At 55.8% G+C, this 21,944-nt stretch overlaps 1 protein-coding gene and 1 long non-coding RNA gene across 3 annotated transcripts in view; one reads left to right on the forward strand and one right to left on the reverse strand.

Moving 5' to 3' along the window:
• The window catches only part of LOC101977149 (protein FAM163A), a 61,416-nt gene extending 46,559 nt beyond the window's left edge, over positions 1-14,857 (forward strand). Inside the window, exons 2-5 of the mRNA XM_005319752.4 lie at positions 7,401-7,492; positions 9,820-9,841; positions 10,691-10,805; positions 11,266-14,857. Coding sequence (XP_005319809.1) covers positions 10,713-10,805; positions 11,266-11,682 — 510 coding nt within the window. The 5' untranslated portion in view covers positions 7,401-7,492; positions 9,820-9,841; positions 10,691-10,712 and the 3' untranslated portion in view covers positions 11,683-14,857. The remainder of the gene's footprint in view (positions 1-7,400; positions 7,493-9,819; positions 9,842-10,690; positions 10,806-11,265) is intronic.
• LOC144367130 (uncharacterized) lies at positions 1,278-20,378 on the reverse strand. 2 transcript variants are annotated; one of them, XR_013426405.1, is made up of 4 exons: positions 19,928-20,378; positions 2,494-4,764; positions 2,120-2,342; positions 1,278-2,002 (listed from the first exon to the last, which is right to left on the reverse strand). It is a non-coding gene; the product is annotated as an uncharacterized LOC144367130 (long non-coding RNA). The 2 variants fall into 2 exon arrangements; XR_013426404.1 differs by lacking the exon at positions 19,928-20,378 and having other exon boundaries at positions 2,494-11,301.
• Between the last annotated feature and the right edge of the window lie 1,566 nt (positions 20,379-21,944).

Raw genomic sequence — 21,944 nt, forward strand, 5'->3', positions numbered from 1 at the left:
GGGTTGAAATGCACCCCCGCCTCCGTCTCCCTTCCATAGGAAGAGTCAGAAGCTGCAGTTTAGGATCGCACAAGCCTCCCCACCCTGGCCACAGGGTGCAAAGGGACAAAGATCTGGCTGTAGGAACTAGCACAGGACTGTCCTCCTGCCAGAGAAGTCAGAGACTCTGCAGAAATGAGACTGATTGAGACAGGAAGGATGATTTCAAGAGATGCACAGCATGGCGACGATAGTTCATAACAATGATACTTAAAAATATATGCTGAGCGTAAGTCGTAAGTGTACCTGCCACAAAACCCAAGTGCGTGAGGTGATCCATGTTACCCTTTCCTGACGTATTCATGTATCAAAACAGGTCATACACCATAAGTATTGATAATTTTTGTTTGTCAATTAAAAAATAAAATCACGGGCTGGGGATGTGGCTCAAGTGGCAGCGCGCTTGCCTAGCATGTGTGAAGCACTGGGTTCGATTCTCTGCACCACATAAATGTAAAACAAAGATATTGTGTCCACCTTAAAAAAAAAACCTAAAAATTAAATATTTCAAAAAAAATAAAATAAAATCATAAAGATTTGAGATAAAGATGATTTTTTTTTCCCCGGTTTTGCTTCCTCTCCACATCAGAACATTGGCTCTAGTCATCAATAGCACAGTTTCCAGGAGGGGTGAACTTGGAACCCCATGTGTGCTGTACAGTGGACCTGAGCACATGAATCTAAGGCACATCTGGAGGTGAATGTCCCCCTGTCCCCTAAGGGAGCTGGAATGGAAGCTCTGGTCACATGGCTGAGGGGAGAATTTAGTTCTGAGCCAGTCGCACCCTTTGCCGGCAGATTCGGCTGGCCGTCCCCAGGTCCCCCGTGTCTTGTGCTGGGCTCCCCCAGGAGGGGCTGCCTGGGGTGTTAATGCGTGAGCCCTCTCCTAGGGGCCTCTCCTGTGCTCTCACAAAAGCCCTGCGCCTCCCGACCTGCTCACCCAGCACTGGATTCTCGGCAGCCGCCTCGGAACACTTACACCTGTTTCTGAAGTTTGCTTTGAAGTGATTGAGGATTCTGAATAGATCCTGACGCCTTTTTCTTAAGGCCTCTAAGCCCAGACACTGCCCTGTTTCACCGTGGACAAGCCCACAGCCTGGCCTGGTCAGACCCCTGGAGGCCGAGGAGAGGGGACCAGCAATGCTCCCCAGCCCCCACGCCTTGTGAGTGCCGTCCCCAAACCTCCTGGCAGGACTTGGTATGTCCTTCAGGGAGAATGACCTTGGGCTTGGTTTCAATTTCCTTGGGTACAGTCCTCTCCCCTGCCTCAAATCCTGGCCCTCTTGGAAAGCCTGAGTCCGACGGCCCTCTGCTTGTGACCAGTCCTTAGAGCTGGCTCCTCTGGCCACCTCAGCCTGGTGCCAGGCCTCTCCTTACTCAATAGCCGCAGAGGTCAAGCTCTGTCCCTTCAGCAGCCTGAGTTCTCAGCTGGGTCCTCCACTCTGCTGACATCTTGCCCCAGAGGAGAAGCAAGCCGGGTGGAGGTTCTGTTCTAAGGAGCCTGCGTAACCGTCACTGGACGCCTGCTGCCTGAGCACTTGCCAAACAAGGGCAGATGTCAAGGACAGTCAGAGAAACCCGAACATGAGCAGCAACACCGTTTCCTGATGAAATGGGAACCCTGCTCCACAGCACCCGGCTGTGGTGGCCTCAGCCCTCCTGCCAAAGGTTAGCAACTGAGGCCACGTGGTGAGGCCAGCAAAGCATGGACATGGGCTAGGAGAGCGGGGTCAGCACACAGATGGGCCGCCCCACGGGTTCCTCACGTGGCAACAGCTGTACTGGTTCTGGAAAGAGTGGGGACAGGGAGTCCCGGGTCTCCCTGAAATAGCCCTGTGACCTTGGCCAAATCACCTTCTGAACTTTAATGTTTTCCATAAAATAAGAGAAATCAGAAATGTCCACGCTCGGGGGCCAAACGGGATGAAGCCCAGAGAGGCCGTCGGCTGCTCCAGCGAGCGTCCTAGGAAAAGAGAAAGGGAAACAAAGTGAGTCCGGGAACCGAGCCCTTCACAGGTTTGCTGCTGCAACCCTTCCTCCCCCAGGACCTGAAGAGCAGCAGACAGCAGCCCACACTCACCTGAAAGGACACCTGCGCAGGTCCGGGGTGTCATACAGACTGTGACCAAGCTGGGTTTCAGGAAGAGAGCCCACAGAGGCCAGGAGAGGGGTGTCAGAGGTGGCGGAGAGGTGGAGCTTGAAGTGCCCTTGAGGTGCTTTGCAGAGGTGACAGATGGGTGGTGACACGCAGGACTCCCGGAACCTGGTGTGCCTTGACTGACTCGTTTCTCCTTTGGACAAATCTGTATTGAATATCTGCCATGATCTGGGGCTGGCGATTCACTGGGCAGCGTCGTCACACAGCAGGGGGCTCAGGGGCTTCACAGGGTCACACCCCTCCCAACCCAACCCGAGCTGGTTCTCGGGCTCTGCCAGCGCAGGGCTCCCACGCACCTGTGCCCACTCTTCTTCTGTGGCCAGTGCGGCCTCCACGGAGGGGACGTGCAGAGCAGCCTGAGCCTTGTCACCGCAGTCAGGGAAGACGTGGGTTCAGCCTGGCCCTGCAGAGGCCTCCAGGAGGCCAGCCGCGACTGCCCCCAAGAGCTCCATACCTCCCTTCACGCTCAGTAACTAGTGAACAAGGAGTAGATAAAGGGAATTGCCATCTTACGCCACTCACCCGGGTCCCGCGTGAGCTGGGGATTTGGGGCTTCCCTGGCGTGAAGAGATACGATGAAACACCCCACAACACAGAAGGAACCTGGGAACTGAGGGCAAGACGGCTCTGTGACCTTAAGGGTCAAGCTTCCACTCTGGAAAGCGGGTCTGAGCCCGTGTTTGGTTTATTTTATAACAGGGACATCAAAGGCGGAGATGAGTTTCAGGGGCAGACTTTCTTTGTGGTGTCTTGTGACTGGCATCTTGGCAGGTCACACCCCTCTCAGGTGCTGCGTGGGATCCTCGGCAGAGCCCTGGGGGAGGCTCACCTGCCTCAGGTGATCGGTCCCTGACAGGGAGTTCCGGGGCCAGGCCTCGCCCCTCACTTGGCTGCGATGGGCAACAGTCCACACACGGCCCACGGGCGGCTCGGCCCACGGGCGGCCCGTGACAGGGAACGGCAGCGTGTGTTCCGAGTGTGCCGAGGCTCAGAGGTCCCAGCTAGAGTGTCAGTCAGAGTCTTGATGCCAGCCCCAGGACGCACTCTGACCTGAGCAGGGTCAAGGACAGAAGGAAAGGGGACGGCAGTTCTCCCCCGCCTCTGCTCAGGCACCGCTCAGCTGAGATCTGGGGTCACCTGTTCTGCAGGATCGAGGTAGGATCTGCTCAGAAGAAGCCCAAAGTCTGTCTCAAGGGCCACTGTTTTCATAACCATCTCTGCCTCTAAGCACAGAGGGGCAACAGCACCCCTCCTAGAGAGTGGCATGACTTTTAACTGACCCCCTCCCCACATTCCCCGTGGAACCCTCATCCCATTAAAAAGGGATATTATTGATCTCCCTTTTGCAAAGAAAGAGATCCTTAGTTGCCCAAAGTCATGCAGCTAATGGGCGAGGAAGGTAGAATCAGGCCAGATTATGGGCCTCGCAGCCCAGTGCTCTTTCGGCTACACACAGCTAAGCAGGACAGACTAGAAGGCTCTCTGGGAGCAGCACTCGGCATGGAAAACGGCTTTCCCAGCAGACCCAGTCATTCCTGCATCCAAAATGTGCAAAACACCAGAGAACCGGAGTGGACCTTAGTAAAAAGGCACAAGATCTCAGCCTGCAAATGGCCTGTAAGCTAGTGAAGGAGGAAGTGTACCCACAGGACACCAGTGTATTAATCCACACAGGCACCTCAGGGCAGCAGGCCTGAGGAAGGCCAAAGAAGAACATGCAATGTGGAGTCCATCCCTGGGGGAGGTGAGGGCCTCTTCATTCTCTTTTGGTTTGGGTTGGATCTGAGATGCAGAAAAAAGACCAAGTAATTACACTCCTCAGAGCAGAGCACACCTTTCATCACGGCTCCATGAAAAGCCCCTCTCTTATTTTCTTTTTCTCTTTTATTCTCACCTCTGCATTCGTTCCCCTCTTTCCTTAGGCAGCCACCAGTGGTGGAGTTCCTCTGAGTTCAGTCCTCAGGAACCACCCCCACACTCACACAGTAAAACTGTTTTAAATTCTCTGGGTTCTCCCAAACTGGTTATTAGTTGATCAGTTTCTGGGTACTATCTTTTTTTTTTTTTTTTGGTACTAGGGATTGAAGGAACCCAGGGGCACTTGACCACTGAGCCACGTCCCCAGCCCTGTTTTTTATATTTTATTTAGAAACAGGGTTTTGCTAAGTTGCTGAGGCTGGCTTTGAACTCGTGATCCTCCTGCCTCAGCCTTCCAAGTCGCTGGGGTTACAGGCATGCACCACCATGCCCGGCTCTCTGGGCACTACATTTTGAATATTAGGTTGGATCATGGTTTCCTGAAAGCTCCAGATGTTTACTGGTGTGCGATGGGGTCTGGGCGTTGAAGGATCAGGTGTGCTCCAGTCTCCCTCTTCCAGCTTTGGTGGTACCTGTCTTCCCGGACCTTCTCTGCGGGCTGCTTATTCTCTCTGAGCTTTCTGGCACTGGTCACTTCCACTGCTTCAGCACTGGATGGTGTCCAGGTGGGGGTCTGTAGGAGTCTGCGATTGGTGTGCCGTCACTGTTTCCGTATTAGAAGGCATGACTGTCCATCCAACTTGGAGTGTCTGTGGGGAGACAGTCACCTGGGATCTTACCTAGCTGCCATGTAGCTCCCCCTCTTCTTAATTCTCCTGTCACCCCTTCTGAAAACCACCTGCCCCTGGCCCATCATCACATCCACGTCCTTGGGTCTTTTGCCTTTGGTGATTTGCAAGAGTTCCCCGTCTCCTAGAGAGGCTCCTTCTCACACAGCGCTCTCGGGAGCTGCTGTGATTGCCTATCTGGGGCAAAGGGACCTGTGCGGTCACCACCTCTTCCAACGCTCATTCTCTAGTCGGGGCTTGGAAGTGGGCAGAGACACGATCAAAGGGAAAGGACCCTTTTCTTTCCTCCCCTCTGCCGGCTTTGCCTGAGGACCGAGGTCTGAGAAGACGGGTAACAAGGGGTGACGCAGCTCCTCTTCTCTGGGGCGCTAACCTGCCGGTCCATTTGAGTTGATAAGCGGTTGGAAGGCCTAATTGGGTCAGAAGACCCTGAGATGGCTGGCACAGAGGCCCACTCGATCACCCACGTTCCCCGGGGCCACGGGGCGCAGGGCAGTGCCTGTCCATCACACATGCTGGGCAGTGGCTGCTGCGTTTCCTGCCAGTGTCTGCCCAGGCTGGGAGGTGAGGTGACTCTGTGACTCTAATCCAGTGACCCTGAGTCACTGAGGGTCCTTCAGAGAGAGCAGAGTGGAAGACGTTCTATCACGGTGGCTTTTAACGTCCCTCCCAGCCTCTGCTGGCGGAATGCCTCTGGGGCCCTCCCATCCTGACCTCCTTACGGGTGCCATCCCCAGACGGATGTGCCCTTGACTCTTCTTAGACTCCCTTCCTCCTCCTGACCTCTGGCCCACTTGCCTAAAGGACACAGAATTCAAAGCCAGTCTTGCTGTGGGCAAGACAGGGCTTCACTAAGTTGCTTAGGGTCTTGCTAAAGTTGCTGCGCCTGGCCTCAAACTTGCGATTCTCCTGCCTCGGCCTCCAGAGCTGGAAATACAGCTTGCACCACTTCACCTGGCTGGGGTCTGTTTTTAACATGTGGCTCAGGTGATTGTCACTATCAAGCCCATTTGAGAAACCCTACGTTAGGGGCGCGTGGTGAAGTAAGTGTAGACCTTCTGGAAGGAGCGATAGCAGCCCTGGGTTCAGGAGTCTAGTCCCCGATCTCTCTAGCTCCGTCTCTCTCTTGTTAAGCAAGTCCCTTGACCTCTTTGAACTTGATTTCTTCATGTAGAAATAAAGATATTGGGCCAGACCTCTTACAGTCCTTACATTTCATGAGTTGTTTTTCTATAAGTCATTAGTACAGTAAGCGAGAATGACACATGGTTTGTGCCCCAAAGGCAACCCCCCCCCAAGTTTTCCTTTAATTTAAAATGTATTCGGTGGGAGAAACCTGGCCAGCCCCTCTGCTCTCTTACTCCTGGGTGGGGGATTCTCTTCCAGCTAGTTTAAGTCACAGATGCAGTCTGAACCTGGAGACTAGAACGCCAGTCCTGAGTGGCAATCGGCACCTCCAGTCTTCTCCCTTCTTTGGGTCTGGCTCTGCTTAAGGCTGGAAGCAGCTGGGGAGGAGGTGACACAGGTCCCTCTGCTGTCTGACACCACCCCCACCCCACCCCCACTTTCCCTCCCTAACTGCACTGGCTTTAGACCTGACAGGATAGAAATCGTGGGGTTCTGATACCGAGAGCTGGAAAGACCTTAAAACTGGCCCTTGCTCTTGTGAATGGGGCGGGGTGGGGTGCCCCCTGAGATTCCCTGTTGTGCCCCTCTCTCCTACAGTTCCCTTAACCCAGGCAAACACCCCGTCTCCATTCACAGGGTCCCTGGCCACTTTTGCTCAGCCCCAGGCATTTGGGGACCCACCTTCAGCCTCTTCCGCTGGGATTTCTGACTGGCCCCACTGGGTGGGATGCCGGTCACCCCGGGGCCAGCCCTGGTCCTCCCCCCTCGTTGGAGGGAGGGATTCACAACTCAGCAGCCACTCTGCCTGGAAAGTCTTCCTCCCCAGTTCTTCACCAGGTGAATGACCCACCTGCTTTTATGGGGGACAGAGGTGGGTTTGTGGATCCTGAAACAGATGTTCTTACATTCCGCTGTGCAGCTTGCACACCGCCAGCGCTCAGGACTTGTCCCACTCTCCTGGGTCTTCTGACGTCGCTCACGACTGGGTAGGAAGAGCCCTGCTGTAACCTCCAAGCACACAGGACCCGTGTTCCCAGCAGCAAGAGACTCCTAGGGAAAGGAGGCCAGGGTGCGGGACTGGGAGGCCTGGAAGGGAAGGACTGAGGCCGCTCTGCAGGTGGCCGGCTGCCTCCGGAGCTGCTCCCAAAGCTCTGCTCCTGGCACCTGCTGGCCACAGGCCTGCCAGTCCTTGAGGCACCATGTCTATCCTCTGGCCTCCAGCTTCTGGCCAAGGTGTGAGGGGTCCAGACAGCAGCACAGAGGGAAGGAAATGACGATGGGACCTGATACCACCTTATGAGTCTCCCCAGGTTCTCAGAGGCCAAGACAACCATGGGGGGGGGGGCCAAGAAGCAAAGCCCTTGGGAGACTTCCACCGAGGGTCAGGTCATGACCTAGTGCTCCAGCCTGTCTGTCCCCCCAGCCTCTATGTCTAGCCTCCACTGACCTTCCTCTTTCTTCTCTGGCAGGGACTGATGCCCTTGGCCATGAGGAACCCCCAACCACTATTTGCACAGGTGCAGCCTGTGTGACTGAGCCACCGCTGCTCCAGCTGTTTCACGTAAGTGAAGGCACCAGCCAACCCTCCACCCCCACAGACAAGTGTCGGGGACCTGAGTGGGGAGGAAGCTGGATGGAGAGGGAGCTTCAGAAAGTCTTGGTCCTGGACATGGTCCCCACTGAGTCATTGTGCCCCAGACCTGCGAGGGCTTGGGCAGAAACACAGGGACTCCTCCTCCTTCTCACAAAGCTCCCCAAGAAGCAGCCGGCTTGACGGAAACCCCACCGCCTGACCCTGGCATCCTGGCTCAGACACTTGCCGTCCTGTGACCTAGGCTGCCCCTCCCGCATTGTGGAGTCTTTGTGAGATTTTCAGGGACGTGTATTAGTTACGACAAACCTAGCAGCTTAAAACGACACACACTGATTATCTGAGTTTCTCTGAGTCAGGAATCCCCGGCATGATGACCTGGGTCTGCTGCATCCTGGTCTGTCACCAGTCATGACCTTACAGGGCGCCTCAGCAGCCCTCGGCGTGAGCATGCCGGGAAACAGGGCAGGATAAAGTGATGATGTAGTGAAATCACATCAATTCTCTCTGGCCAGAGGTTAATCTTTCCCCCACTAGATGCCTCAGTGAATCCCCAAAGCCTGGCCCACTATGCATCTGGGCAAAGTCAAGTTGATCTTGAACAGTTTGCAGATGGGATTAAGCTGAGAGCTGCGATTTTCTGCCCCCTGGTGGAACATTGAAGTAATAACTGCCAGGCCTGTGACATGCTACACAGTGAAATGATCTTCCCACTCTTCTGCACAGGATGCATATGCATGATGCTGGGGGGTGGGGGGTAAAGGAAGCAATCTAAGACACAACCCCTGAGTGCAGAGGACTGGCAGTTTAGTGGAGGAGTCAAGATATCCCCACGCTAAAAGTCCACTAGCATCCCCCTGAGGCAGAATTTGAAGAAGGAACATGGGAAAAGGCATTGCAGTGGAGTCCAGAACTGGGAGAGCAGGGACGGGGAAGATGAGGAAGGCTTCTGCAGCCTTGAAGGATGGGCGGGATTTGAACAGGTGGAGATGATGCACTTCTCCATGAAAGCCCCTAGGGAACCCCCTTCATCTGCACAATGTAAGTCCCAATTTTGTGCCTTGCCTATAGTCGCTCCAGCTACACGCCTACCCTTACACTTCTGGAACCCTACTACCCCAAAGTCCAGGTGCTTCTCCCTCTGGACTCTTCTTTCTTCCCTGTCCACCTGTCTCCCACTCATCAATCGTGGCACACCTCCCCACTTCACAGTTGCCCTTCTGGTGTCCCCAGGCCCCAGGACTGTGACGTGGCTGCCTGTCTCACTCCATGTCAGAGGATGTGCTGAGTGTCTTCATCACTAAGCTATAAGCTTCCTAGGAACCGGGGCTACCTGACGGGGCCGAGGCGCCACGTGGGGGAACTGGAGGGAACGGTGAATTGGTAATGACACATGGGAGGGAGGGGAGGGCAGAGGCCTTGAAGCTCCTCACGAAAGTCTGTGCCCAGATAAATGTACCCTGCAGACAGTGGGATGTAGGGAAGGCGCTGGAGCCACAGAGGGGAAGGGGGGCCTGGTGGGAAGAAGAAAACCCGTTAGGAAAGCCATCGCGTCAGTGCGGGCCTGAGATGCAGGGCCCTGACTCGGTGCGGTGGAGAACAGAAGACCCTAAGGATTTTAAAGTCTGAGCGACTAGGAGCACATCCTATGGCTCCATCAAACTAATGTATAACTGAACCCCCTTGAGACCTTGTCAAGAGGCAGACTCCAGCTCTTAGGCCTCAGGGGGGACCACGTTTCCAGCCAGCTCCCCCAGGATGCCCAGGCCTGGTCCACAGACCACAGGCAGCAATGAGGCTGCTCAGCACCCCTAAGTGAATTGAGAACAGTGCTGCTGTGAGGAAGGAGCCCTCCAGAGCAGAGCGGAGGACAGGAGGTGTCTTTGGGTGAAGGAAAAGGTACCTCCTCCTCCTGGTGAACACACAGGATGCCCAGCTTGGTGAGCAGCGTGCTGGTGAGGTCTGGCCCCCACTTGAGGAAGGAACAGCCTGCCACGCCCTTCAGAGAAGCCCTGCTGGGACCCCCGGGACGACGCTCAGAGGTGGGGTGCCTGTGTGGAGAGCAGAGTGATGGCTTTAGCTTGTCCTAATTGAGTTTGGGGTGACAGTGGGGATTTCCAAGTGGAATGGACATCTACTGGCAGTTGGAGACCCACCTGGAGTCCTGCATTGGGCCCTGTGGGCTTGCTGATGAGAGAACGAGAGCAGGTGGAGATGAGGGACTAGCTCGCCCTCAGGGCCTTCTGCAATGGGTGACACTCTTCTCCCAACATCTCTGTCCCTTTTTTGTCTTGCAGGTCACCGTTCCCTTTACTGAACGTAAGTGCTTACAGTCATTCTTCCATCCTCCGGACACCCCACCGGCCAGTTCCCTGGGAGGCCCGGGCAGCCCCTTACTGGAGCTTGCCTCCCCCTGTACATCGGCAGGACCAGTCTCCCAGCCTGGACACAGCCTTCCAGGAGCCTGGGCGTGGCCCACCCACTCCCTCTGGTCTCACTCGCTTTGTTTACCATCAACTGAAGGCGAGGAGAGTTGCCCCCAAAAGGAATGTGGGCTTGAGCAGGGGAAGAGCCAGGACCATCAGTGTCTGTACCCAGGGGAGCAGCAGTAAGGACAGGTCCTCGGGGGAAACGGACTGGGCAGAATCCCAGCCGATCCATCGGGCCTCAGCTCCTCCTGTATGGAACAGGGATGGTTAGTGACCATCCCAAACTGTCCCTGTGAGCAATGAAGGCCTCCCGTGGCCAGAGCCTCAGCCCCCTACAGAGGCCGGTATTGGAACCATGGGGCCAGGGAGGTCAAGAAGGAGGTAGGGAGACAGGAATGGGGGCAAGAGGACTGAGGAGGAAACAATAAGAACCTGTGACATTGGAAACGGGGAGCAGAATTAGCACCCGCCTCCTCCCTGGAGTCCGTGGGGTGATGCTACAGTGATGGAAGCTGTCCCCACGAGCTCTTCTAGAGGCCAGTCCTCTACTCAGACACCCACCTGCGTCACCAGCTCATTTTATTCCACGGGGAGCAACAGCTCTCACTCACCCCAGCTCAGGCTGGCCCCAGCCCCAGCCCCAGCCCCTGCCAATCTCAGGCCCCAGGGCGCTGAGGCCCTCCCAGCTTCTGCTGCCCTCAGGTCCCCTGCGCCTCACCCCCTGCACGTGTCTTTGCAGAGTTGGATGGGGCATCGGGCGGATGACCGCGGGAACGGTCGTGATCACTGGCGGAATCCTAGCTACGGTGATCCTCCTCTGCATCATCGCCGTCCTGTGCTACTGTAGGCTCCAGGTCAGTCCCCTGGGCCTGTGGCTGGAGGCTGCCCGGCCACCGGCAAACCACTTCATTATGGGGGCAGAAAACTGGAAGCCCACTTTGGGCCCAACAAAGCCCAAAGCCATGGAGTGTAGGAGACCTAAGTCCAGGAGGCTGGGAGCTGTGGGTGGTCGGAAGGGAGCCACGCACCACCCTCTGCACCCTTCAGGCACCCAGGGAGTGGCCAGGAGACCCTGGGTCATCACATTCACCTGAGGTTTCGGGAGAGGTGGGAAGGCCACCCTTCGGGGGATACTCTGGGAGCCACTACTGGAAAGCCCTCAGCCCTGCCTTCCACTTGAGATGTGTGTCCTTCTCTCGGCCCTCCTCAACCGTAGCCTGGAGTTACTGCACTGAGCCACAGGGAGAGAAAAGGCCAGGTGTACACGGGGCGGGCGGGCACCACCTCTCAGCCATCTCTGTCCCCTCCCTGCAGTATTACTGCTGCAAGAAGAGCACAGCTGAAGATGCAGACCAGGAGGAGGACGAAGAGGAGGAGCATGGCCTTCCCGCCCCCCCCAGGGGCCCCACCTGCAATGCCTGCAGCTCCCGAGCCCTGGACGGCAGAGGCAGCCTGGCACCTCTCACCGGCGAGCCCTGCAGCCAGCCGTGCGGGGTGGCCGCCGGCCACTGCACCACCTGCTCCCCTTACCACGCCCCCTTCTACATACGGACAGCTGACATGGTGCCCAACGGGGGTGGAGGCGAGAGGCTCTCCTTTGCTCCCGTTTGCTACAAGGAGGGGGGACCCCCATCCCTCAAACTGGCACCGCCCCAGAGTTACCCGGTGACCTGGCCAGGCTCTGGGCGTGAGGCCTTCACCAATCCAAGGGCTATTAGTACAGACGTGTGACCCCGTCCACCCCAGCCAGCACACACACCAACGCTGCCACCCGGGGGAGCAGAGGAGGCGGCCAGTGGCCCTCCAACAGCCCCACGGAGACTCCTCGTTTCTTTGGCCTTTCTTGCTCCACGGCGGAGGGCTCGCCAGGTTGAGCTGTTGAGTGCTTTGAGAACCAGGGCAGGCCCGGCTCCCGCCGCCCCGTGGCTCACAGGTGGGGGCCCATCTGATAGGCTGGCCTTGCCGCTCCCCCAGTTTCTCTCTGACTCCCCTCTGACCACCCCCTGCATCACCACAACCCCTTCCGGGATCCCCAAGCCCCGGCTCTGCTGGCTGGGCAAAGGAGCCCCAGGGAACACGGCTCTAGGGGCCTCTGGAGCCTGTGGGAGATGAAGCGGCCATGTCCAGAAGAAAGGGGGACAGAGGGCAAGGAGAGAAGCGAGGACTGGACACCCCGAAGTTGGGGAGGGCAGGGAAGGTGAGGCCTGCATGCTGGGGTCAGCCAGGAGCTCGTTCACAGTCCAGTTTTCTACCTTGGGGCCAGAGCTAGTACTGTCCCTGGAGCGGCTCTGCTGGGCCTGTTATGACTGAACGTCCCACACCTGCCTCTGCACCGCCACCCCACGGAACACCGAGCTGACCTTAAAGGTCGTGGCATGGGTTATGTAGGGTCTGCATCGAATATCCCTGTTCAACCCCCTCCCCCACCGCATCCTTTCTCTGCCCTAGGAACCAGCTGCCCCCTGCTGGAGAAGCCTTTCAAATTGTTCCTAGAAGCTTAGCTCTGAGATCCCTCTGGTCCTCCCAGGCCCTGGTCCACCTCGCTTAGCGCCATGCATGGCCACAGTGCTGTGGGGAGGTGTGCGTTCCTTTCCCCAGGTGCACACGCACCAGTCACCAGCAGCAGGCACTGAGGGCTTTGTCACAGTCAGTAATAGCTGCCCAGGACAAGCGTCCAGGGACGACAATGAGCAAGAAAAGCAGCAAGAACAGAGGTGACATTTTAAAATTGTTTTTTAGTTATAGATGAACACAATACCTTTATTTATTTTTATGGGTGGCTGAGGATCAAACCCAGTGCCTCCCATGTGCCAGGCAAGCGCTCCACCACTGAGCCCCAGCCCCAGCCCCCAGGAGGTGATTAGGGGGCCAGTCCCTATGGCAACCAGACAGAAGGTCCAGGAAGAGCCTGGAGTCCGTGGGGGCAATGCTGCAGTGACTGAAGCGGCCCCCACAAGCTCCTCCAGAAGCCAGGGACTCCACTTGGGCATCCACCCGTGTCACCAGATCATTTTGTCCCACAGGGAGCAACAGCTCTCCCGAGCACTAGAGGGCTTCTGAGGATCAGGTGTGTCTTGGCCATTGACTTTTGTGCTTGCTGCCCTCCCTGGCCACCTCACTCTCCGGTCTCCTGCTGGTGGGACATTTATTGCTGTTTCACTCTAGTCCCAAGTTCAAGTCCTGCTTACCACCCTGCAGTGGCCTTATGCTTTTTAAGTCATACATCTGATGCAATTTCCAGTAGCTTCTGCAGTAAAAGGTGGCTGTCCCCGCTTCTAAGGGCATAGCTAACCCCTGCCCACTCCTGAGTCGCTGAATGTTTCAGCACCGGGATGAGGCTGGCCTCTCTGCTGAAATCCTCGTATTGGACACGGGTAGGTACAGTGGAGGGAGCGTGAAGGGGGACGCCCACCTCACGTCTCCACCTGGAATCCAAGCGCACTGGGTTGAGAAGCAGAAGACCTGGGCTCTGGCCACATTTTGGTCACTCATTGGCTCTAGGACCAGTCACTTCTCTGAGACTCTATTTTCTCCAGGAAGACGAGGGTGAAGTCTCAGGGCCCCCTAGTGCTGTAGGAAGTGAGGGCTTCCTAAAAACAGGTGCAGCCTGGCTGTTCCCTCTCGCCCTCCTCCTGACGGGGATGGATGTGCTCCCAGCTGTCTGATCCTGTGTACGGGGAGGCTGGCTGAATTCCAAATGTCAGACAGACATGTTTGACCCCCACGGAGTGACCTCCTCAGGTGGGAGCAAGGCTTCTGCACCAGGAAGCAGCTCCAGCTGGGTCAGGGAGATTTGTCTCCCAGTGCAGGGGAACGGCGTTGATCCCTTTCCTGGGCGAATGTAACCCTGTGGTGAGCTGCTGGGCTTGGCCGCCCTCCCTGCTTCCTGAGGACCAGCCCCGGTGCCTTGCGCCCCTTCAATTCCACGGCCGATGACCCCAGGGCCACAGCCTTCCCCACCAAAAATAACAACTCCACCGTTGCACCTCCTGCCTGGGAAGAATCAGCACAACCCAGCTCACCACCACCCGCTGCTTGCCCCTGATCTGTTGGGGCCCCTGAAGACAAAGCATCCCACAGCACTGTCTCCTCCGGCAGCTGGCCCAACCTAACTGCTCTTAACCCAAGTCCGAATCTAGGTCTGGGGTGTTGGAAGGCAGGCCACTGCCCTCCCTCTGCAGCCCTCACTGCTCAGAGCACAGGCTCCAAACCAGGCTCAGGCTCGCTTGCCCCGCTGTGGCTGCCGGGCCTTGTGCAGGTCAGCTTTTCGTCATTGGGACCAATGATACTTGATCAGAACTCAGAGGAGGAAAAGCTTATTTGGGCTCCATCAGAGGTCTCAGTCCATGGTCAGTGGGCTCCATGGCTTATGGTGGAAGGGTGTGGCAGAGGGAAGCAGAGCCAGGGAGAAAGAAGGGGCCAGGGACAGAAGCAGCCCCCGAGGCCACATTCCCAGGGCCCTACATCTTCCAGCCACGCTCCACCTGCCTAGAGTTCTCACCAGTTCCCAGAAAACCCATTCAAACTATCAGTCTATCAAATCATTAATCCACGGGTGAGTCCTGAACCCCCAGGACCCAGTCATTGCCTCAAAGCCCCACCCGGGACCTTGCTGCGCTGCGGAGATGTTCCAGGCCCAGACGGTGACAGGCCTGCCCCGTGGAGAAGGAAGCTCACCCCACTCGGCCACACTGTCCTGTTAGCTGTGGCGTCTACTATGGGACACCATTTATACACTCTTCAAACTGAACCCTGAACAGAAGAGAAGGAGACGGGGCCCCGTCTTCTCCGCCATCTTTCTCGGCCTCCACTTCACTACTCCTGCAGATTTCTTGTCTTGCATCTTTGATAACTTGGAGTCACAACCAAGTGAATGTCAAAATAAATGAGAAATTTGAAATAGAAACTCCACAGGGTTCTCCGTTCTTCTCCCGGGGAAGGGGCAACTGGGCGTGGATTTTAGAGGGAATGCTCCATTTCAACACCCAGAAGGTCCGTTTGCTCTCCTTCTCCTGCTCACATGAGGCCTCACCTGCTTCAGGCAGCCCCTCCTGGGCTCTGCTGGAGTTCACATCCAGGGAGGATTGATTGCTTTGGGGGAGAGGGATTGTGCTAACTGTAACCCAAGGCTGAGAGGTTCTGCCTGTGATGCTGAGCCTCACTGGCCACAGCCAAGTGTGTTGGGCAGAGATGACAAAACAGGAGCCTTATAGAGTAGTGATGGGAAATAACTTTGTATGCAAAAAAGAGAACTCGGGTATGAAGCCAGAGTGTGTCTGCATCTGTGTGAGAGAGGCTCTCGCCCCACCTCGGGGTCATGGCAGCCATAACTAGAGCCAGGTGGCAGCAAGCACCCTGGCCTGAGCAATCCGCACCTGCAGCAGGCCTTCCTGAGCCCTGGGAGCACAACTTTACCCCAGTGCAGGGAACGCTGGCTGCAGCTCTGTCACCACAGTCCTCTGGGAACAGAAACCAGGCCCTGAGGCAAATCTTACCATGGCACCGTCCCATCCTCAAGCCACCTTCTCTGCCCCTACAGAGCAGCCAACACCTCCCACCCACCCACACCTGGCACCCTGGTGAGGCAGGGCCACCCCAGGCACATTGGCTTGGCTGGGGCTTGGTGGCAGGGCCACATCCCTGGCCCTGCTTCTCCCTGCATCCCTTGACCTCCCTCAGCCTCAGGGAGGGAAGACGAGGGAGGCGGAAGCAGTGCTGAAGGCCACAGGCCCCGCGCCCCGATAGCCCTGGGTCTCTCGAGACCACCAGCCCCATAAGTCACATCAAGCCAACCTGGGTCCTCAACCCTATGCTGTCCCCGACCCTGGGTTTCAGCAGGGACTAGGGGAAAGTGCTTCCACCATAAACGCTCTCACCCAGGGTTCTACACCCGAGTGCCATGCAGGAGAGGAGTCCCCAAACCCTGTCGTCCAATGCTGGGCACTTCCAGGACGGCACAGCAGCTAGGAGGGGCAGAACCAGGACTCCCCCCAGAGTGCCGTGTGATCAGAAAGGAAGCAGCCGCCCCCCTGACCCTCGGGGGCAGCCCTGTCACCACAGCCCTCTGGGAACAGAAACCAGGCCCTGAGGCAAATCTTACCACGGCACCGTCCCATCCTCACCCTCCCCCGATGTCTGTACCCTCTCTGCATGCACGTGCGTCTCTGGGAGCCCTCCCGGAGAGCAGGGTGCTCATGGAACACCCCATCCTCCAGCCCAGCCACACAGCACCCTCCAGATGGCATCACCAGCCGGTGGCATTGTGCAGGGGACAGCCGAGAGAGGGGATGGAGGGGATCCTGGGTCACAAGGCCATCGTCTCTTTTCTCTCTGGCAGACGCAGCAATCTAAGGGTGGTGGTAGGGGCTGGAATTCGAGTGAAAGTTCAGTGTGAATCTTCCTGGCTCCACCACTCACCCCGGGACTTCAGGCCATGTTTTGAACTTTTCTGTGTCAGTTGAGATCCTAGTGTCTACCGAGTCCACTGTTGTGAAATTTAGTGAACTGATGCCTGGCACCCGAGGTCACTATTCCCATTTGTAGGATTTGTAGACAGACTTGTATCTGCACGAGAGGGGCAGCAGGGCCCACGTGGGGCTTGCTCAGGCTTCGGGGTGGGAGGCTCCTCTGGGCTCCACTCTCTCGTTCCACCTTTACTCATGCTCACGCCTTTACTGAGCCCCTCTCCCTGCCCGAGCCAGGCACTGCTAGGACTAACGCCCTGTGCACTTCTGCCTCCCTCTTCGTTTGGACCTCTCCCTCCCCAATGACTCTGTCTGTGACTCTGAGTGACCCACATGCCTGTCAGCCTGAAACTGCATTCACCCCAATGAGCTGAAGCAAAGAGGGGGTTCTCGTCTTCCAGCTCAATGCACAGCTCTCAGTTTGGCTGGTTCCCAGGTTCAGTGCTTGGGTTGTAAAGCAGATCTGGGGACAGAGAGGACCTCTAGCCCTTTCCTGTGAGCCTGGATTCCCGTGAGCCTATTCCTGGCTCTGCTGGGCTTCACTTAGAACCTGCTATACTCTCTGGCTTCCCTGCTACAAGAACGGGCCGGGACTCCAACCGTCTTAGGGGAGAGGGTGGGAGGCAGATACCTGGTAGGGAAGGAGGGGAAGGCACTCGTACACCCATGCACCCATGCACCCATGCACCCATGCAGAACACCTTGTGCCTTCAGAGTTAGGAAACCAAAGGAGAGCCACCTGGAGGACTGGCCCTGCCATGTGCCAATGGCTGCCAGAGCTGGCTGTAAGGGACCGGCTTCCTCTGCCCTGAATCCTCCCTCCTACCTCACGTCCTGCCAGGCTCCACAGGGAAGGAAACATCACTGCAGCTCTAAGGCTAACCCAGGGGCCACAGGCAACTCCTCTCCCCTGACTAACCACCCTGTGCTCCTGTAAGCCCCTCCTTCCAACGGACATAAACTTCCTAAGATGTGAAATCAAGGTTCTCTTTCTCTATCCAGCCTCCCAAATGGTGAAGCCAACCTGCAGCCCTGCGGTGGCCCTGGTCATCTGACATATTCAGGCCAGTTTTCTAGGTAATTATTGGTTGCAGGGGGGACGTTGCATCCACAGATTGACTTCAACTCCTCAACGAGTTAAGGCACCTTGACCAGTGCTGGCAGATGGAATATGGGAATAAGGCTTTGGGGCCAACTTCTACACCAGACCCTCAAGCCACCCTCCAATTGCACGGCGGAGGAAGATGGGCGGCCATCCTACCGTGGTGCCACCAGGCGCCACTAACCACCTGCACACTTCTGCCTCCGTCTCCCTCCTGGGCTGTGGTGGGCACCAGTGGAAGAAGGGCTCACCAGGGCAGCTCCCGTGTGCTTGCCTTTGCCCTGGGCCTGCTCTGAAGGGCAGAAGTGGGCTCTTTAGACAGGAAAAAATAAACCCTGTGAGCACATTCCTCGTCATATTGTCGCCATACTTTTTGTTCTGGACTAAACAATGCAAGCTCAAACAAAGTCCCCTGAATCCTTCCCCAAACACAGGGACCCAACCAAAGGGAGAGGTCTTTTCCAAACCACCTATGTCTACTGGACCCGTCACAGTGTCAGTAACGTGACCTGTGGAGCTGAGTCTCTAACTCGTCCCTGGCGGGCAGAGTCCCAGGTAGGGAGTGAGAGGAAGGCAGGGGAAGGCAGGAAGTTATCTTATTCTTGATGCTAAAGGTCAAGATCACTGAGAGCAACTACATACAGGCTATGAAAAACTCAACGTCCTCCAAATTTGTGGAAAGGTTGTTTGATGAACATATTCAAATACATTCAGGATAAACATACTTGTCATGAATATCCTCAAAGATGACACTTTCTGCCTCTTAACTCCTTGGGTGGGCAACCCTGAACTCTTCCTGGAGCTTAGGAGATGAACTTCCAACCAGGGTCCCTGCCCCAACCTAGGCAGAAGTCACCCCTCCTTTTGAAAACTCCCCTCCATGGTCCCTGGTGCACCTGGCTCCCTAGTGTGGCCAGTCCTGCCCAAGCCTCGGGGAACCACTTGATCTCCATCTTCCTTTCTATCCTATCACCAACTGCCCCAGCAGTCCCTTGCCTGTTGAAAGCCACCGAGAGTCCCCACAGAAGCAAGTCCCAGCTCCATGGGGCCTCAATATGGGGACCTCAGCCACAGCCTAGTGGGAGAGGGGTAGGGCGATGGGCCTCCCTGAAGACTCCCAGTGGATGGACAATTCCAAGTTCATCATTTCAGATGCCCAGGCTGATTTAACCTGGGCTTCAATCCAATGATGGCCAGAGGCTTGGATTGGTTAAATCGTCCTGACATCTGAGACTGTCTTCCCCTCCAAGTCTGACCATAAGACACCAGCTCACTCAGTCCTGAGCACATGGAAGAGCTCCGGGCTCACTGCAGACCCTCGTGCACCCACCAGGTCTGCATTGCTCCCACCCAACCCCTGGCCCCTTGACCTGGCAGTTTCCCACTGCATGGGAATTGCATCCTCACTCCTAAAACGGGAGCACTGCCTGGAAGGCTCTGTTCTGGGTCTAAGGAAAAACTGGGAAATGACACCAGAGACTGCTTCCCCCTCGGAAAGTCCCCTGAGCTCCAGCCCCAAACCGCAAGGCTCTGGAATGACCAGAAGGCCACACGCTCCAAGCCTTTACCTCCCGCCTCCTGAAGAGGAGCCTGGAGCTGGTGACAAAGGAGAAGGAGCCCCAAAGAAAAAGGAACTGAGAATTTAAAATAACGCAAAGGTCGTAATAGGAAATGTGCCTAAGATAGGGAAAAATGGGAAGACTCCACACGATGATGACGTGGTGATATTTCCTATTGGGGAACAGGAAATGACAAGGGGGCAGAAGCGAAGCTTTTCAAATTATGCCTTTGTTATGTCAGTTTGATTTTTTTTGTCACTCTACATTTCTAAAAGAGTTTTTTTGTTTGTTTGTTTGTTTTTTGGTCACTCTACATTTTAAAAGTCTTCCCCCGCCCCCTAAGTAAACTTAAGCGAAAACCGCGACTGGGGGTGCAGGCGCGCCCTGGCGGTCTCCCGCAGGCGCATGCGCGGGAAAGCTGCCGGGAGAGGCGCCAGGGAGCTGGAGCGCCGCCGGGGCCCGCAGCGAGTGTCTAGGGTGCTGCCAGACTCCACCCTCCAGTCCCGGAGCTGGGACTTGCTGCCCTGGGGCCTCTCCGGTGGCTTTCAACAGGCAGGGGGCTGCCAGGCTCCAATGGCCCAGCCGTTTTCTCCCAACAAGACAAAGCGCTGAAGATGAGCGTGAAAAACAGAGTCGGCAGGACGGGTTCGTCCGGGATGATGTCTACAAATACTTTTGTCGTGGTTAAAGGAGACACTGCAATAGAAAATGTGCGGCTTTTGACCATTTCGAAGGGTACGGTTCCAAGGCATGAACTCATTCACAAGGTCGCGAAGCCACCTCCGCGATCTTCCCAAAGCCCCTTCGTGGCCCCTAGCGGACCCTCTGGAGCCGCTCGCGTTGGGGCTTACCTTTAGCAGGTGTGTGCTGTTTTGCATTAAGACAGTTTCAAGGCAGGCTCATCCCGCGCGCCCTGCTGGGGGGGGCCGCGCTTCTGCAACCAGGGTGAGGCCCAGCGAGAAGTGGCTTCAGCTGCTCCATAGGTAAAGGAGTTGGAGTGCAGCTGAATGGCTTGTCCTGGGGACAGGTGGGATGGGCAGCATGATTTAAAGTGAAAAGGAAGGATATCAACAGGGTGGAGGCTGGGAGAGCTACGTGCCTCAGCACTGAGAGGCGCAGGGAAGAGGAGGAGCCGCTGGGAGGCTGCGAAGCTCGCCTAGGCACAGCGGTGGGTGGCATCTCCTCTCCCCTGCCCAGCTTGGCCCACCTGGCCTCCCTTCTCCAACCTGTTAACACATTGACGTTCTAGACTATGGGATGGACGGCGGAGGCTTCAGGCAGGCCACTTATGGGTACCCAGGCGAAACAGTCCACTAAAGCCCCCCCCCCCCACACACACACACCTAGGAATGCTTGCCCTGGACCATAAATGGTCCCTAGACTGACAGAGTGAAGCACAGGCCCCAGGAGTGGGGGTAGAGAAAAACCAGGAGCCCACTCCCTGCACCTCCAGACTTTCCACCCTGAGGCCGCCGCAGACTGACGCATTTAAATGATCATAAGGTCTACAAACCTGCAGGGATTCAATGAAATTTGTGCATATCTAGTATTCAAATCGGGTCCGTGCACCTACCCCGGCCCCCCCGCCAGTTACAAATCACTATGTATTTTCTCTACCATACTCACCCACCGGCATGACTTTCCACTGTCAATTCTGACCCCACAAACCTATGGGCACCTACCCAAGTCCTACCTCTCCTTCAGACCTTCGTGATTGTATGATTTACGCCCATGCAGCACTTGGAAGTAATCATTCCCTTTTCTGAATGAGCAAAACCACTGATCTCCACCAAACACCTCTCTGACATTCTGGGCTGGATTACTGGTCCTTGTCACCCCCTCATCTTCCACTGCAGGCAGGCCCATCCCGCAAGGGCTGGAGTCACCACCACGTCAGCCCTGGCATCCAGCACAGCACCTTGGGCACAGTTTGCAGCAGGCCCAATGCTGCCCCAGGAGGGAGAAGCCCTTCTCCCTTTCATTAGACTGGGATGTTTTTTGGGGGGGTCCCCCTAATTTTTGTTGCTATTGTAGTAAAATACACATAAAATTAATTTTATGTGTATTTTACTACAATAGCAACAAAATTCAGTTCAGTGAATTCAATCCATTCATAAGGCTGTGCAACTATGACCAATACCCATGTCCAGAACTCATTTCATCTTGTAAAACTGGAACTCTGCGCCCTCTGTAAACAACAGTGCACATCTTCTCCTCTTCCTTGGGCCCTGGCAACTACCATTCTACTTTCTATCTTGATGATCTTGACTATTCTAAGTACGTCATAAAAGTGCAATCATACAGTATCTGTCTTTTTGTGACTGGCCTAATTCACTTAGCATCAGGCCCTCGGGATTCATCCATGATGTAGCATACGTGAGTTTCCCTCCTTTCAAGCTGACAGTCCCTCTTGTATCGCAGGTACTGTACCATGTTTTGCTTATCTATGAACCTCATCCGTGAGGGACACTTGGGTTGTTTTCGCATTTTAGCAACTATGAATAATACTGCTGAGATTAGAGATAACTCTGAGATTCTGTTTTGACCTCTTCTGAGTGTATACCCAGAGGTGGAATTCCCAGGGCATGTGGTAATTGTTTAAACTTTGAAGAATCACTATTCTGTTTTCCACAGCACTTTTGCCATTTTACAGTCACATCCACTGCCCCAGGGGTCCCATGACTCCACATCCTGACACTTGTTATTTTCTGAGTTTTGATAGTAGCCATCCTGATGGGCGTGAGGCAGATCAAGCCATTCTTAACATTTTTAAAGAGGTAGATGTATTCAGAAGGGGAGAGGAAGAAATAGAACAGTACAATAATTTCAAGTGAGAACAAGATTCAAGTTCAGGGAGTTAGAAGGCCT

The sequence above is a fragment of the Ictidomys tridecemlineatus genome, chromosome 10 (assembly GCF_052094955.1).
Source record: "Ictidomys tridecemlineatus isolate mIctTri1 chromosome 10, mIctTri1.hap1, whole genome shotgun sequence".
Classification (NCBI taxonomy): domain Eukaryota; kingdom Metazoa; phylum Chordata; class Mammalia; order Rodentia; family Sciuridae; genus Ictidomys; species Ictidomys tridecemlineatus.